General features: G+C 32.3%; 2 protein-coding genes and 1 pseudogene across 3 annotated transcripts; 2 read left to right on the plus strand and 1 right to left on the minus strand.

The window, feature by feature from the left end:
• Positions 1 to 1,277: 1,277 nt before the first annotated feature.
• On the minus strand, positions 1,278 to 5,249 carry LOC129317858 (uncharacterized). 2 transcript variants are annotated; one of them, XR_008595070.1, is made up of 3 exons: positions 4,809 to 5,148; positions 1,465 to 1,632; positions 1,278 to 1,386 (listed from the first exon to the last, which is right to left on the minus strand). XR_008595070.1 is itself a non-coding variant. In XM_054962263.1 (3 exons), exons 1-3 carry the CDS (start codon positions 5,196 to 5,198, stop codon positions 1,290 to 1,292), a joined length of 312 nt encoding a protein of 103 aa, XP_054818238.1. In that variant the 5' UTR covers positions 5,199 to 5,249; the 3' UTR covers positions 1,278 to 1,289. The 2 variants fall into 2 exon arrangements, 1 of the variants encoding a protein (XP_054818238.1); XM_054962263.1 differs by having other exon boundaries at positions 1,465 to 1,624; positions 5,144 to 5,249.
• Positions 5,250 to 5,799: 550 nt separating this feature from the next.
• LOC129317388 (alpha-L-arabinofuranosidase 1-like) lies at positions 5,800 to 13,533 on the plus strand (annotated as a pseudogene).
• A 2,052-nt stretch (positions 13,534 to 15,585) lies between these two features.
• Positions 15,586 to 16,763, plus strand: LOC129317389 (isoflavone-7-O-methyltransferase 6-like). The gene is made up of 2 exons (XM_054961720.1): positions 15,586 to 15,873; positions 16,422 to 16,763. The coding sequence occupies exons 1-2, from the start codon at positions 15,586 to 15,588 to the stop codon at positions 16,761 to 16,763; spliced, it is 630 nt and encodes a 209-aa protein (XP_054817695.1).
• The last annotated feature ends 755 nt before the right edge of the window (positions 16,764 to 17,518 follow it).

The raw sequence follows: 17,518 nt of genomic DNA on the forward strand, positions 1-17,518 counted from the left end.
CAACAAACATGGTCACTGCCAAAAGTATACCTTTAGCGGTAACAAGGGTAAACTTTTAGTGGCAAAAAACTTTTGGCGGCAGCAATTGTCATCACTAAAGGTATACTTTTGGCGGCTACTATGTTTGTCACTGTTAAAAACTATTAGTGACAAGATTTTCGTAGTGACTCTTTAGTGGCAAAAAGTCGCTGCTAAAAACTAAAGTCGCCATCAAAAGTTATTTTTTTATAGTATATATTAATGAATTTTATCATACTTATGGTGATTTAATTCATTTTTGTCTTAGTTTTTTCAATCCATTTCATTCTATTCATCAAATAGGACCTAAAAAACTAAAATTATAGGAACCTAAAAAATAAATGTTACCCAATCTTTTTGAAACTATAGGGACTACAAATACTAAAAAAATTACAAAGACTAAAAACAAAATCTGATAAAATTATAGGAACTGATGATTTTTTTCTTGTTAATTTATTCTTTCAAATACTAACTTTATATTAATTGATAATAAATTGTGAATAATTGCCAGAAATAGAATGGCACGGAAGCTATTTTCTCTTTTTGCCCATGGTTTTTTTGATAAAAATGAATATGGGTGCTATTATATACTCCTTCCGTTCAAAAATGTAAAGTATTTTTTGAGGAGTTAGATGCTAAAAAAATATAAGGTATTTTTAATTTTTTGAGGTGTAATAATTGCTTTTTTTTAAAGTACCCCTATTGATAATAACTTTATATTTATTGTAGGGTATTTAATAGGGATAAATATAAAAGATAGAATTAGTTGAAAAGTATGTAACTACTTTATTAAAGGGTGAGATTCGAGTAAAAATATCTTATATTTTTTAACAAGGGAGTATATATATATTTTTTCTAGATAATCAAAAGCTATATTGCCACAATGAAATAAAGTGCAATATAAGAAGTCAAATCACTACAATGTCAGAAAAATTGAAATCCATTACAAGTGTTGCAAATAAAATGAGAATTCCATGCAAGCCACACCGCTCCAAAACGTATCAAGAAAAGGAGAACTTCAAAAAAAAAAGAGAAAATTACACCTAGGTCCCAAAATAAAAAAAATTATTATCAAGAAGTCACATAAAATGCACAAAATACTGTTAAGTTTTAAATACTTGATAAAGGACATTTACAATTGGACAATGGACATTTATAATTTGATGTTACAATTTATTATTTTGCTTTGCTAGTTGTAATTTTACATAAGACTTGCGTGTCTGTCATTAAAGCATTCTAGCTAGTACTCAAATTTCCTCCAAAAATGTGTCTCATTTTGGCAACTTTGCCAGAGTTAATTCCTTCAGTTTGAGAAGCAGTGGCCGATCCCCATGTTGGGCTTCTTCATCACCATCTCCATCAACTAGCCTATCAAGTTCAGCACAATACTTTATAGTTATTGTCTCCAATGAAGGACAATGAGAAGCTAGAAAATAAGAGAACAACCTTTTCATCTTGTTGCAATGCCATATCTGAATCTCCTTAAGTTTGGGGAAGCAGACATTAGAAGAAGAAGATGATGATGATGGTGAAAAGTTCTTAAGTGATTCTTCACAAAACATTCCCTCCCATTCCTCACATTTGCATACTTTGAGTTTCTTCAACTCTAGGAGGCTTGTAAGGATAGTAAGAGAGAAGATACTTTTTAATTAATGAATAATGAACAACTTTAGGTGGAGGCTAGTCAGATTAGAAAAGGATTAGTATTAATAACATTAGTAAATAGGAGAATGATAACTTGAAAGAAATATAGTGTTCAATGGTGTCATGACATAGGTATTTTAATTTTAAATTAAAATTGATGGTATATTTTTTATATATCTTGGAGTCGTTAACAAGAAGAATTTGTGGCTTAGTGGAAATGACTTTAGATGTTAATCTATAGGTCTTGAGTTTGAATCTCCCAAGATATAGGTCAAGTCCCAAAAATTAGACGTGACTAGCATGAGATATATGCACAAACATACATTTCTTAAGGCTTGATCAAGGAAACTTTAATGTAATACTTTAATTCATTTGAAATAGAATGGAAAGTCATTATAACATTTTTCATATAAATAAAAGATTCCTAAACTTTTTGGTAACAATTTTGTCAAATCATCCCCTATAAATAGGACCTCATAAAATCTTTACAACATCAAGCTCCTACACAACAGACAGACAAATTGATCACAAATCAGGATCCTATCTATAATTAACATGGAGCATCTAATCATAGTTTCAAAATTTGACATGTAATTAAACATTTACATCAAAAGGAAGCTAAGGTGTCTTCAAATGATCTTCTAAGCAATAGATCAATGAGCCCCTCAAAGGTCAACAGAAGGTACATTGTCAGCTATGTTATCTGAGACCAAAAATATTTTCAATGAATAACATCCCAATTTACACTTGTAAGAAATAATGGAAAGTAATATCAATGAGTCAATTATAAACTTATCAAAATAATCAATTTTAATAATATAGACATATACTCATAAGTATCAACACCAACAACTATGTAAATGTATAAAGTATGAATATATGAATTCAATAAAAAATTATTAGAAATTCAAGTTACACCTTTAAGTTTCTCATATGCTTGAACACTTTGGGATTTATGTTTCTCAATACAAAATCCATATACAGTAAAAATAACCATTTACTTTTCAAAATCAAACTTAAGGAAAATAAGCATCAAAACTCTTTCTTTAGCAAGATTTAATTATAATGATTAATAAGTATGGATACACAATCTATGAGGGTAAATAACCAACAAGCATAAACACACAATCCACGAGAATAAATAACTAACAAGTATGACTTGACGCTGTGAAAATAAGCATGAGCATAAAGCCCAAGAAATCAAGCATAGACACAAGGCTCACAAAAATAAGTGTAAGTACTATGCTCATGAATACCCATTCCTTCGTTTTATATACATTGGCCATCGTACGGGACTAGCACCTCCTAAGTACCCTACTAGCTAGGTGTATTATGGTATGCCAAAGGCTAATGAATTTGTCATTAGTAGCCAGTATTCTGATTCAATCCCACAATTTAAATAAAGCATGTATAAGTTTATAAAATCAACTTATTATCTCTTTTTAATATTATTTCTTATCAACATAAATAAATTTATCTATAAGTATCCCATGCATGAATTATGATAAAACAACATTATATTTTTCATATATTCATTTGAAGAATACATTAACTCTTTTCAATATAATCACTACAAAACATTATCTTCAATGCTCTCCCACACATGAACCATAATAAAATGTTTGTTTTTTTTGACCGTAAGATCAATCAATATTAACACCATGAATGTTTGTGAATATTCATTCAAAAATTAATTCTAATTCCTTTTGTGAATTTAATGTAATGCAAGAATTTCCAAAATATAGTAATTGACAGTGGAAATAAATCTTAATGTTAGTTAAGTATATTATATATGAATACGTTTAGTCAAAATTTCAATCAAAATAAATTTCCTAATAATTAAGTCATTGGGATGCTATTCACTTACTTGAGCTTAAGATAATAATTTGCTCCTTCTAAAGTACACTTCTCTTTATTTCCCCTTAGATACCTTATTACCAACTTCTACAATAATGACTCTTCTCCGTACATGTCCAATAGACATTAATTTCTTCCACAATTCTCTCTAGTACACAAAGTTATAATATTCTACCAACACATAGTTTAAATAAACAATACCTTTATTTACATATACACGCTCTTCCCAACATCTAACTGGAAGCCATAGCATTCATTTTAAATATTTAAAGGTTTAAATAAATACAATAAGCTACAAGTCAAAAATAAATAATTGAATAAACATTCTTTATAGGCCTTATCTCACCTTCCAACACTATATCCTAATTTGCAATGGAAAATTTGAATAATTTCCATTTTAAAATTTTTAATGATTCATTTCCCACACTTAGTTATTCATCTAGATCAAAACAATTTATCCTCCCTCAACTCATCTTACACTTTATGTGCATTCTAAAATCAAATCATACAATAGTACCAAAATCAATCATACAACTCTCAAGGTTCTTTATAAAATTTCCTAGATTCAATGTCATAACAATATTCAACGTTTGTTATGGAGAATAATTGTCTACCAAAACAATTTAATTATTAATAACACAATCATCACCTTAATTTCCCACCAATTACCAAAAGTTTCTTTTCAAGCATTTTATCGAGCTTCAAATATGCATCCAAGTTCAAACACTACCAAAACCCTTCCTTCTCAACTCCCTTTCCAAAATTTTTTTTTCCAATATCAACATTTAGACTAAGCAGACTTCTCAAATTCCACATTTTCAGCCAAAAAAAAAGCAATTTTAACCTCAAAGGAAAAACCCAAAATTCACATTTATCTCCATTAATCATAACCCAAAACAATCATACCAAATTATCTGATGAAAATGTTTAATTAAGATTTAAATTTTAGACTACTCAAATCCCCTCTCTACACAAACGAAAATGGCAGTCAAACAAAGAAATAATATTTACAACCGTAGCTACCCAAAACACGCACTCACAGAATCATCAAGAAGGAGAAAAATTCAAAGAATACCCAATTAGTCATGCTTGAATGAAATTTCAAAAATACCAATTCAAACACAACTCTTCTCTAATTTTGTAACTTAGATAAAACCTTAATTTCCCCCTTTTTCTAACAATCAACAATTTAAATGAGGAGAGAACAAGTTCCTCATACCGAAACAGTGATGAGAAAGCAAGGGGAAGAGCTAAATGTCAAACATGTAAGAGAAAGAGATGAGCTTTACCCATCCCACAATCAAAGACAGCAGAGAAGAGGAAAGAAGATGTTCGGCGCTGTTGCACTCGGAGGAGGAACGGCCAGAAACGTTCACGACTCTAACACGAAAGAGAAGCTCTGACGATGACACCCACAACAAAGGAACGAATAGAGAAGAAGGTGCGAAGGATAAAGGGAAGGCGATGATTTTTTATAACCTACATCACCATTGACGTCGAAGAATGGTGATCAGATAAGCTTTATCATGACTCGCAATGGTGAGCATTTGGCAACATGAATCAGGGAAGAGCAAAATGAATTTAAATGCTTCCATGCGACACCACAACGAAGGAAGAAGAAGACCTTTCATAGTCGCCGGCTCCACATGAAAAGAACGACAGAAGAAGACCAAGAACATGGGTGAGGATTCGTGCGTGCTCTCTCTTCCTTAATCTCTCTTGATCAACTGCTAACCCCAAATGGAGCGGAAACTTCTCGTTTCCTTTTATCTATGACTCTCTCTCTCTTTTTTAAACACCAAGGGCAATATGGTAATTTAACCAACTTGTTAGTGAAAATAAAAATTTTCTTCTCTTGCTCTGAGGGGGTTCAAACCTAGAACCTGGGTCATGGAAAACGGACTCAGTTATCACTATAATAGCTCACAGCCTTGGTAAATTTGTAATTAAATATCCATATATGTACAGATATAAATATCTTTAAAATGCCTTACCATCAATTTTAATGTCAATTAAATTCTGGGTCGTTACAATATAGTACATTCATGTTGGGTCTAGAGGGCTATGGATAAAGCTTGTAAACAATAGAGGTGATTATAAAAAACTTGGGTTCCTCTCTAAGACTTTTTTTCTTATGAAAAACATATTCAGATAATTAAACACAGATGTATATAAATGTACTAAGGTTTTGAAGCCCGGGGTGCTTTAAGAGGCGGCTTCTCACTTTCCTCACAGTAAGATTGTTGTCAAATTGCAAATCCTTTTTCATTCTCCCAATAAATGTCTCAAGGAGGTGGTCTCTCTAACCCTGGTTTTTGGGAAATGGTATAGCTAAAAATTCTTAACTTTTCATTATATATTGTTATATGATTGTATTATTTAACTCCAAAGTGATTAATCTTTTTCCTTTATAGAATATTGAGGAAGGGAAGAAATATAAAGTGGTTTTCTTTGTCCTTTCATCAAGGTCAATTGACCTAAAAGTTTCATTCACATGAGCAAGTGCTTAAGAATTAGCTTCATCACAAATCAAGTTAATATACATTTAATTAAATTTAAAAATTTACTTTTAACAATTTAAGGAGATGGTTCTCGTGAAATGTTTTATTATATCTATTTTTATCTTTTATACATTGATAATTAGGATGGGAGAAAAGAATCCTTGAAACTTAACAAAAGAATTAAAGAAATTGTAAAATGTAATATGCTTGACAAATCTAAACTAATCCTAATTCCAAATTTAGATATCCAAGCACCACGAATAAAAAATTTGCTTTTGCTTATTTGCTCCAGAGTTGTTAACAATTATACTAAAATTAGATCCATAGGGCTAATTGCCTAAAATACCAAAGCTAACATGATCGTTGGATAAATGTGTTGCTAATAGTTAGGGGACAAGTAAGATCATATCTCTTAGTCATACATACATGTAAAGGATATATCGGATAACCTGTCTCTCAATAATAATAAGTCTATACTTAGTTCCAGGCCAATATTATATAAACTTGTGAGCACGAGCTGAAAGAAATATAAACCTTGGTGTTGAATAATTCATAAAAAAGTCATCGTACAAAGCTTGTGCTCTTTTGCTCATGCTATTTGCTGTTCTTCTCAATGCAATGCCCTCAATGCAACGTTGCATATAGATGTTCGATCTGGAAGGCCTATTCCCGAACATTTTCTTGGTGCATTTTTTGAGATGAGTATGTAGTGCAATACTAGAGTTAGTACGTTTTCGTGTGTGTTTGTGTATCATGCCAATGGTTAACCACTTGTTTAATAGGAGATTAATCATGCTGGATCTGGAGGGCTATGGGTAGAACTTGTAAACAATAGAGGTGATTGTAAAACTTGGTTTCCTCTCTAAGACTATTTTTTTTAAAAAAAAAATCATATTCAGATAATTGAACATAAATGTATATTATTGTGTTAAGGTTTTGAAGCTGGAGGTGCAATGTTTCTTTCAAGTATTTCTCCATGGACAATTATTGGAGATGAATCAAATATATGCGTGACTACTAAACTCGCTTCTCTCTTTCCTTGCAATAAGGTTGCTGTAAAATTGCATGTCCTTTGTCATTCTCCCAATAAATGCCCTCAAGGAGTTGGTCTATTTAACCCTAGTTTTTGGGGCATGGTATGCTTATAAATTCTTGACTTTTAGTTAGGTATTGTCATATGATTGCAATATTTTAACTCGATCCAAATTGACTAATCTTTTTTCTTTAAAATAGAATGTTGAGAAAGGGAAGAAATACAAAGTGGTCTTCTTTGTCCGTTCATCAAGGTCAGTTGAGCTAAAAGTTTCGCTCACAGGAGCAAGTGGTCAAGAATTAACATCATCTAACATCAAGTTATTGATTAAAGATACTTTCCCCTTGATTAATTGCCATGTTCCATATTATATTTAAAATACATTAAGTAGCATACATATAGAGCATGATGGATTATATGTGTGTGTAGGGCTTTTGCAAAACATGTTGTGAAGTGGAGAAGAATTGAGACGGTTCTTGAAGGCACTAGTTCAGACTATAATTCAAGCCTCCAAATTACAACAACACATAAAGGAGAGATTTGGTTGGACCAAGTCTCAGCCATGCCCTTAGACACATACAATGTATGTAACATTTGAAATGATAAATTTGATCACATAAAAGGGTGACTTTACTCTAACAACGATCTCCTAGAGGTGAAGGCATGCCCCACCTCTATGGAACACATATCGATAGAAGTGGGGCTACCTTCTTTTCTCTTTCGTCTTCTTAACCTAAAGTGCACTTAAAGAGATTTTGTTTCTATTTGGTGTTTCTCTCACCTAGCATGACTAGGATTATTTTTTATATTTTCCATCAAGAACATGGATTTAGAAAGGACCTTTATCAAATGGTTATAGACTTAAAACCAAAATTTCTTCAATTTCTAAGTAGGCATATGTAGTAGGGTGTAAATTAAGAGGTATCTTTAAAATGACCATTCAATGTGACCTCCTTAAAAATTCATCGGTCCACCATTTGATTGTATCAGGTGGAACTTATGTTAACAGGGATCATTTGAGAAATGCATATAGATGGAAGGATACAATCGGACCATAGGAGAAGAGGCTAGGTCACTTTGGGGCGATTGGACTGATGACGGCTAATGCTTTTTGGAGTTTCTTCAAGTACATGCTTTTCAATTATTCTTCTCTTCATTGAGTTAAACTTATTCATATACGAACATATCAATCTATTGCTACAATTTTTTATGTTTCAGCAACTTGCAGAAGACCTTAGTGCCTTACTAGTATGGGTATTTAACGTTGGCATTAGCCGTCATGAAGAAATTAATACAACTGATATATGGCCTTTTGTACAAGTATAATTTATCCTTCACAATTTCATATGATGTTCTTAAATTAATCCTTATTCATTTTCTTGTTGGATTGATTTTGTTTTGCATTAATGTTTATAGGAAGCTCTAGATGGGATTGAGTTTACAAGAGGTCCTCTCACATCAAAGTGGGCAAGATATAATGACCCTAAATTTTAAATTGAAAAAGAAAATTCTCTTAATGGATATTTTATTTAAATAAATTTTATAGTAAGTAGAAATTGGTAGTTTAGAAGAACTCATGCTAAAAATTCTCCTGAGAATCCAAAGTTCAAAATTTTCTGAGTTAAAGTTTAGTTTTAAAATTTTAATAAAATCTTGTGTCCTTCCTTTTAATTCTCGTGCCTTTCATTGTAATTTTCTCGCGCTCTTTTTGTAATTTGCTCCAATGCTTCTTTTGGTTCTGATTCAGTTCTTTAGTGTGAAGAAAAACAGAGTATCACGATATTTTTTCTCACCGCCATCATATGGTTTTCTAAATGCTCATAGTTGGTCCATTTCTCTAGCCCTTGTCAACATCCTTAGCTCGCTGTCAATTGAGCTTTCTCATTGTTGCTGTTACTCTATCTATGGTCATCCTCGTCATCCTCATTTGCCAGCCACAAGGGGAGTTGAGTTACTGATTCTCTTCCCTATCATCATTGTTTTTGGTGTCATCATGAGGTGCGTAACACTCCACTTCTTTTCATGCCTTTGGTCTGTGTACTTGCTGCTGCCTTCTTCCTCTTCACCGTTTGATTTCGTCTGTCACGTTAGGAAGGAGCTAGGTTGCATAGATATGGGTACAAGTATACGATATGATATGGCATGATACGGGGATACAGGAAATTTTCAAAATTTTAGGATACAGGTACAGGGATATTTATAATATATATTTCAACATTTTATGATATAAGTATAGGTATTTTGATTTTTAGACAAGAATTTCTAAAGTGATATAAGGATATTTATAGTAATTAACTAAATATTAAGTGTTTTTTCAAGTTTTCAAGTGATATAGTAAAAATTATTGAAAAAAAAATCATATTACAAATGTTAGAATATGGGATACGTATGCAGAAGTATCCTACAAGTATCATATCGGATACATATTGGATACGGGTACGTTTACTTTTTTGAAGTATCCGTGCTATATAGGGAAGGAGGTTGAAGTTTTCTGTGGTTTTCTCTGTCTTGTGGCTGTCAGTGGTGAGTAGGCAACTAGACTTCATTTTCTTTATCCTCATCTGCTGAACGTCTTTGTGTAATGGAAGCTTAAGGTCTTCTTCTTCTTTTTCAGTCCATGGGTTCTGCTGCTTCTCCTCCTCTTTGGACAGCTGGGTGGCGACACTTGGACTATTGTTCATGTGGTTCTTGAGTCTATGCATGGCAGCTAATGTTGCACTTTGGTAGAGGTAAAAACACTAATCCTTCCTTCTATTCCTTCGAGTTCAATAGCAACGTGCATCAATCTCTTTCCTTTATTGGCCGAGGGTGGTTCTCTGCTTTTCAATATCCCTATCATGCGATTGGTAGTAAGGCTTAGTATTGTTTTGGTAAAGATTAGATGCTATTCTTCTTATTATGCCGAGCTAAAAAATACACAGAGAGAGAGAGAGAGAGAGAGAGAGAACTTGGTAAAGAAACTAGATATTGGAGATTATGGATTTTTCTTGGATGCTTGCCACATAATTTAGTTAATTGTAAATGTTCTTATAATGCTTGTAGTAATGATTGAAAGCAGAAATTGGTGGAAAAAATTGTTAATTTTATTGTAAAACCTAGAGGAATTATATAGGCAAGTTAAGAAAATAGATGTTTTCATATAATATGTAACTTAATCTACCTATTGAAATTGTACAACACTGAGAAGGAAATTATTAGACTAAAGAGTAATTAAAATTTTGTTAAGTTTGGAATGAGGGTTATGTCAATAGTTGGAATGGAATGTTACCAAGTATTTTGAATTACTTAATAGAAGTTAATGGTGGATTCAATGAGAATATAAAGGGTTATTGAAGAGCTTAAATATTAATTTAACTTGATCATTAAAGACAGAAAAAAATCATAATGACAGGAGAATTATTGGGTTTATGTGTTAGATTAATTTGGGGGCATCATTGGAGTAAGCAAGTAACTGAGGGAGCTTGAATGTAAAGTTTTCCCAAACTTTCAAGTGAGTGGGTAGCATTCCAAATTAATTGTGAGTAGTATTTATGAAATCCATTTATTTAAATTTCACTATTATTTCTTTACAAATTGTACAAATATTCATATTAATCTTATTTTTACAATTGATTTATTTATGGATATGTGTTAATTTTACTAAGGATTTATATTGTTGATAAGCAATGATTGAAGAATATATATGACAATTGGTATTATTTCTCATAAGCAGCTTAATTGTTTAATTCTACATTGAAATGAAATTTTATTCCAATGATTCATGTGTGGAAGAAATGATAATTAATTTGAATAATGAAAAAATGATAGCTAGACAATATCTGAAAGTGAAGATTTTGAAACTATTTTTCTTACTCCATGCACACTTAATTTTAATGAGGGAGACTTAGTTCAGAACGCTAGATGCTAATAGCAGTTTCGTTAGCCCCTGGTGCGCCATGATACATTTAGTTAGCAAAGTGCTTGTAGGAGATGTTAGCCTCGTGCGAAGGATAATGCATGTGGATTGGAGTGATGGTAATTCGTGAGCACTATACTCATACTTGTTTTTGTGGGCCTTGTGTCTACGCTTGATATGTGGCTTTTGCTGCGCTTGTTTCGTAGCTTTTAGCCACGCTTGATTAGTTACTTACTCTTGTAGACTGTATGTCCATGCTTGATTGATTGTTTTCTCTCGTGAACTATGTGTCCACGCTTGTTATTTATTCTAATAAAGCCCTTCTAAATTTAATTTTAAGTTTATCAGTTATCTATTAATCTTCTAAAAGTATTTTATTGAACTGCACTATTATTGAAAATGTTTGTACTTTATGAGTTGTATCTATTTTTAAACAGTTATGTGATTTTAATAGAAGTTGGTTACTTTTGTAGTTACATCACTGAGAAAAATTGTTGTTTATTGCTAGCTTACGTATATGTTTCATTAGTTTATCAAGTCATTTTGGATTAAATTTATTAGTTCCTATCTTTATAAGTTCTTTAAAATTTACTAGAACACTACTCACTAAAAATTTTTTTAACCTCAAATATCGTAGCTAATCCTATATCTCCTGTGGATCATGAGGGACCCTATTACTTTTTGAAAAGAGGAAGCACGTGGTGATTATTCTTTTTGTTAAAACTTTATGCTGTATTTTGTAAATTGTAAGTTAGTGCTCCATATACACCATAGTTAGGTCCTAGTCTTATTTTATTATTATGTGAATTATGGAATGGAGCTAGTCTCCATGCTGGTTTGGGTGATAGGTTTTGTTGTTGTAAAAATTTTAAGAGGTCTAAATTATAGAGGAGATTCTACTGAAATTTCTACAAAATATTTAAAACTTACAAACCTTATTATTATATATAACTCACATATATTGATTGTTTTTAGTTAATATCTGGTTAATCAAGGCTTATAGATTATGAGTTTACCTCATATTTTATGCCAATCATACCCTTAGTATCGGAGTGTGACACAAGATAAGGTCTTTCGGACACCCTGAACCTTTTGATCTTCGGTATGTTGCTATTAGAAATGAGGACTATGGGATGTATTGCTACATAGGAAACTACCTTAAGTTCTATAATGCCATAAAGCATTACTACACGGATATTCACATAATATCGAATTGTGATGCGGCTGCTGCTCCATTAAATCATCCGGCGAATTTGTTTGATTTCAATGTTCATACAAGCTCTAAAGTTATCTTCTCAACGTATAACAAATTTGATTCTTTGAATCGTGTTGATCCAAAAGCATTTGCAAGTGAGTATGCTATTTGGCAAGAAGATGCTGGATTAGGAACCCTCTTGTCTACCTTGGGTGAAGCTACGTTCCTTGTGGGATTCGAAAAGAACAGGTTAGTTGTTCTCTTGATTGTGAAATTTTCTTAATGATATTATTTAGTCGGTTCACAACTTACTTAATCCATATATGCTGACGAAACTTACTTAATCCATATATGCTGACGAATATCCTTTCTTGATGCAACGCAGTGATGTTGTGGGAGTGGTCTGCTATGCACCAGTTTTGTTAATATAAATGACAAGAAGTAATGTGTTCAATATTTTTCTTTTTGAGATTTTAATATATTCATGTACTTGTATAATACAAGATTGGGATTGTGTCATTTTGTGTGGACATATGTAGGTGGATACCAGACGCAATTGTATTTGACTCATATCGGTGTTATGGAATTCCAAGCTATTGGTTACAACAACTCTTCTCATGATCCAATGGAGCTACATATATTAACTCAATACTTGAGGCCCCAACATCAATTGTCACATCGGCTATTGTTTAGGAAAATCAAGAGAACAAAGAGTAATCTGAGAATCAATGTAATGCACAGATGATCCATCTTGCTAGAGTTAATCGAACGCTATATAAATAGGTCATTCTCATCTGAAATCCCAAATATTTCTTTAGGTTGTGAACTTTGATGACAAGAATGCGACCCTTGGTATTACAATTGATGGCTTGGACTCAAATGCGAATTCCTCTGGATCAACTTTTACATTACTCACATCTACCAGTGTCAAGGATGAGAATTCCTTTTATAATCCCAAGAAGGCATGATACTTATGTAATTCTAACTATTGTTTCATCTTTCATTTATAGGTAAACCATAAAAACTTTAAACATTGGAAAATAAAGAAATGATATAATCAATGAGCCACATGCTATTCACAGTTCGTGAATACTTTGGTTCTTTTCTTAAATTTTATGCAACGCAATGGCCCTAGCTGTAAAATATTAACTCTATAACCACTAGAAATATATATAGAACATGCATTCGGATCATATTTTACACTCCATATAATAAACAAGGGTCACCTACTTGGAGTGAAATGCTTATTCCAAAGTCATTCTCTCACACAAGTTTTCGTACCTCAAATGTGTAGGTTGTACCGCAGGTGGATCTTCTTCAAAATCCTCGCCCTAGTATGACTGTTGTACTTCCTCCAAATTCAGTGGCTTCATTTGAATTTTCAAAATGATCGACCAACTTGAAAAATATATGAAAATGTTCACATATTGGACAAAACTAGAATATGTAAATGTAAAAATGTAAGACAATAGATGTGCGTGCATGTGTGTGTGATGTGTGTATTGCTTTTTTTATTACTAACCATTGCAAAGCATTAAACAATGTTTTACTACTTCCTCCGTACGGTTATTTATTCTTTGTCACCATAATTTCCCTTTTCATGTTTGTACTCATAAATCATTGTGTTCTCAAACAAAATGGCATCATTCAACATAATTTGTCTTTTTACTCTGCACGACATGGAAGTAAATGCGGTTATGTGACTAATTTTTTGAATAACAAATAAAACATTTATAGGAGATTTCAAGTTTTATAAATATCCTAAAAAATTATATGTTAGACATAAATGTTATAAAAACCTGTAGTGTATATATTATTTTTGCGTTTGTTAGATTTAAATGCTTCAATTTTTCTCACCATGGCTGTGTGTTCAACATCTATCTTCCATTTTCAAAAGATTCAACGTAATTTTACATTCGTTGTGAATGTCATTATCTACGACGTAACATAGCGCTACAAAAAAATTGGTCGTATAAGGAGATGGAAGTAACCAACGTCAATTGTCATATTTCTCAATTTCTGAAAATTAAGCATCATATTATGATCTTGATATGGCTATATATCCTCCTTTGAACGAGTTTCAAAAGAACTTATTCATCATTTAATGTACAGACTTAGGCTCATATATTAAATTCAAAGATAATAGAGCCTTCAACTGGATTAAAATAAGAAGACTTAACATATTTTAATTAGATAAATCATAAATGACATGGTGCTCTCGATCTGCCCAAAAAAATTTCGTATTATAGGAGAACATAATTTACCCACATTGAATATTAAGAAGAAAGGTCAGGGAAAATATTGGGCCAATGTAAACCAGTAGGCCAAGGAGGTTACTAAATCTTGTGAAGGGTAAAGGGCAAGTTCTCAAATTTGGTAATTGATCAGCACGCTTGGGCCAATCAAGAATAAAAACACCAACCTAAAGTAATGACATTCTCTAATGGCAAAGATAAAGATTTATAAGACGAACTAGGCAATCATATTTCGCATAAGGTGATTGACTGCTAGATGATGCATCAACAGCTTATATGTATTTAGCTTTAGACTCACACCTAATGACTTCATTCCTGAAAAAATACAATGAAAATATTAAAATACCCGTAGTACATAAAACGATCCCTTACAATTTTCTTTATATATATATATATATATATTAGTGAAACCAATTATCCACTGGAGGAGTGAGGGTTTTTACCTACTCAAAAGCTTAGATGCATTTTTACACTTGGCAAAAGCACAATTTCCAATCACATATAGCGAACTGATTGTATATACAAAGGAAATCTGAACAATTCATTTAAAATTAATTATATCAATATTTCCCTAATAACATTTACACTTGGCAGAAGCACAATTCCCCATAAAGAACTGAAACTTCTGTATATAAATAGTTCCACAAATTGGATATGAAGAACGAAAACTCAACAATTCATTTGGCAATTCCAACTTCTCCATCCATGGATGAAATTGGAAACAGAATCACTGAGCTTTTTCATGGCCAAGCCCAATTGTACAAGGTCATGTATCTTTGGATACCTTCTTTATCTCTCAAGTGTGCCATTGATCTTGAAATACCAAAAACATAATCCACAAGCATGGCCAAGCTCTCCTTCTTTCTCAGTTGGTGACAACTCTCAACGTTCCACCCTCTAAGCTACCTTTGTGAAAGGGCTCATGCGCTTGCTGGCTCACAATGGCCTCTTCACTATCATCGAAAACGACAACACTGAAGAAGCATATGATCTCACCACTGCATCACAACTTCTTGTGAGTGGCACAGACCATTGTTTATCTCCCATGGTTCAGTTGGCAACATATCCTTCTATGATTGATTTGTATCATCACATGGGGAAATGGATTCGTGAGAAGGAAAAGACAGTGAGAGAGACATTATGTGGCATAGGTTTTTTTGACTTCCTTAAAACAAAACCCAGCAGATATGGCAGTGGTCCAGAGATCCAAGAAGGAAGCTAGTGATTCGAGATTCCTTAAAGTGACATTGATTAGAGACTTGGATTCTGTTTTTGATGGATTGGGCTCCATCGTTGATGTTGCTGGTGGTAATGGGACCGTTGCTAAGATTATCTGTGAAGCATTCCCAAAGTTGAAATGCACAGTGCTTGATCTTCCTGTGGCTGTTTCAAACTTAACTGGAAACACCAATTTGAGTTTTGTTTGGTGGGGACATGCTCAATCCATCCCTCATGCTGATGCTGTTCTGATGAAGGTATCTATATAACTTCAAAACAAATACATTCTCTCCTTAAATTATATACAGAAAAAAAAAAAACAATTATCTATCAATTTAACATCTTACATCTATAACTCTCCTAGTTTTTCTCTTATGGTGTGATTTTTAGATATTAATTTTAATTGATACACACACACATGCATGCTAGCTCTGCTTTTAATCAAAATGTTCGAAACTAACGTTTGAATATTATATTTTCAAATTGTGAACAAAAAATTCAATTAAGATGCATTGGGGAGGAAGAGAACAAGAGAAGCTCACTCAATGGACCCTATTAATTAACAATCTCCCCATTTGCATAAATTTGTTTGATTTTTTTTTTTAAAAAAAAAAAGTTGACGTCCGAATTTGTACCACGTCAAGAACTATTTCAACTAGCTAGGATCAGATTTATTATAATATGAAGCAATGTCATGTTAGCTAAACGTTATAAAGTGCATAAAGTTATAATTAAAAAAAAAATGAAACACTAAAGGGATGCTAAATTATTATATTCTATTTTCTCACCATTTCAAATTTTACAGTCAGTCTTACTCGATTGGGATGATGATGATTGCATAAAGATACTTAAAAATGCCAAGGAAGCTATATCAGGCAAAGGAAATGAAGGAAAAGTGGTCATCATAGATATGGTGATGATTGAAAAGCATGACCAGAATGAAATGCTGGAAACAAAGCTCTTACTCAACATGATCTTGAACGCTGAGCTTAATTCAAAATTGAGATCTGAAGAAGACTGGAAGCAACTTTTCCTCAAGGCAGGCTTCACACATTACAAGATATTCCCTATATTTGGCTTAAGTCCTTATTGTCCTTCATCCTTAGATCTGCTTGGAATCTATAATAACTTGTTTTACTTGTCTTAAACTGAATAAATTTGCGGTGGAATAAGAGGAGCTAAGGTATTTTTCTGCAATTTGTCATCATCCTACGACAAAAACAACAAATACATCTGTTGTCAATATCCATGCATGAGATTGAGTATAGTCTATGTTGTCAAGTGCCATTATCTGCAACATAGCGCTATAAAGAAACTGGTCGTATAAAAGAATACAGGACGTGGACGTAACCGACACAAACTTCTACATCACATGTATTAGAGTAAATGTGTATTTTTACCTTTAAAATATATCTGACAAGCAACAAGACCCTAAACTATTAATTAGAATAATTTATCTTTAAAATAATTAAAATAGAGCATTTTTGCTTTTGTCATTAAATTATTTAATAGTTAAAGTTAGCATTTTCTAACTATCAAGTTAGAAATTGACTGTAGGTTAAAAATATTATATGTCAATTACTTAAGGTAAAATTACTCAAAGCAATAATTTAAGTTGCTAAGTGCTCCTTGAAAAATACTTTAGGAGCACAATTGCACTTTTATCCTATATATTCCTCCCTTGCTTGTGATTCCAGAAGTTTGCCATCATATATGTACGGACATGGCTCATATTAAACTTAACTTAGACGGATATTTGAAAAAAAAAAAAAAACTAATGGGCAATTGTGATAAATGAGGATTTCTCTTCAGACATCACAGCTTGATGTTAACAAGTTGACTATGACGAGCATTAAGGGGTCTTCAAAGTATTGTGCGAGATATTGTTATTAAGCATGGTCA

This window comes from Prosopis cineraria, unplaced genomic scaffold (genome assembly GCF_029017545.1).
Source record: "Prosopis cineraria cultivar Desert tree isolate PC_DT_omini unplaced genomic scaffold, ASM2901754v1 PC8, whole genome shotgun sequence".
NCBI classification, from domain to species: Eukaryota; Viridiplantae; Streptophyta; class Magnoliopsida; order Fabales; family Fabaceae; genus Prosopis; species Prosopis cineraria.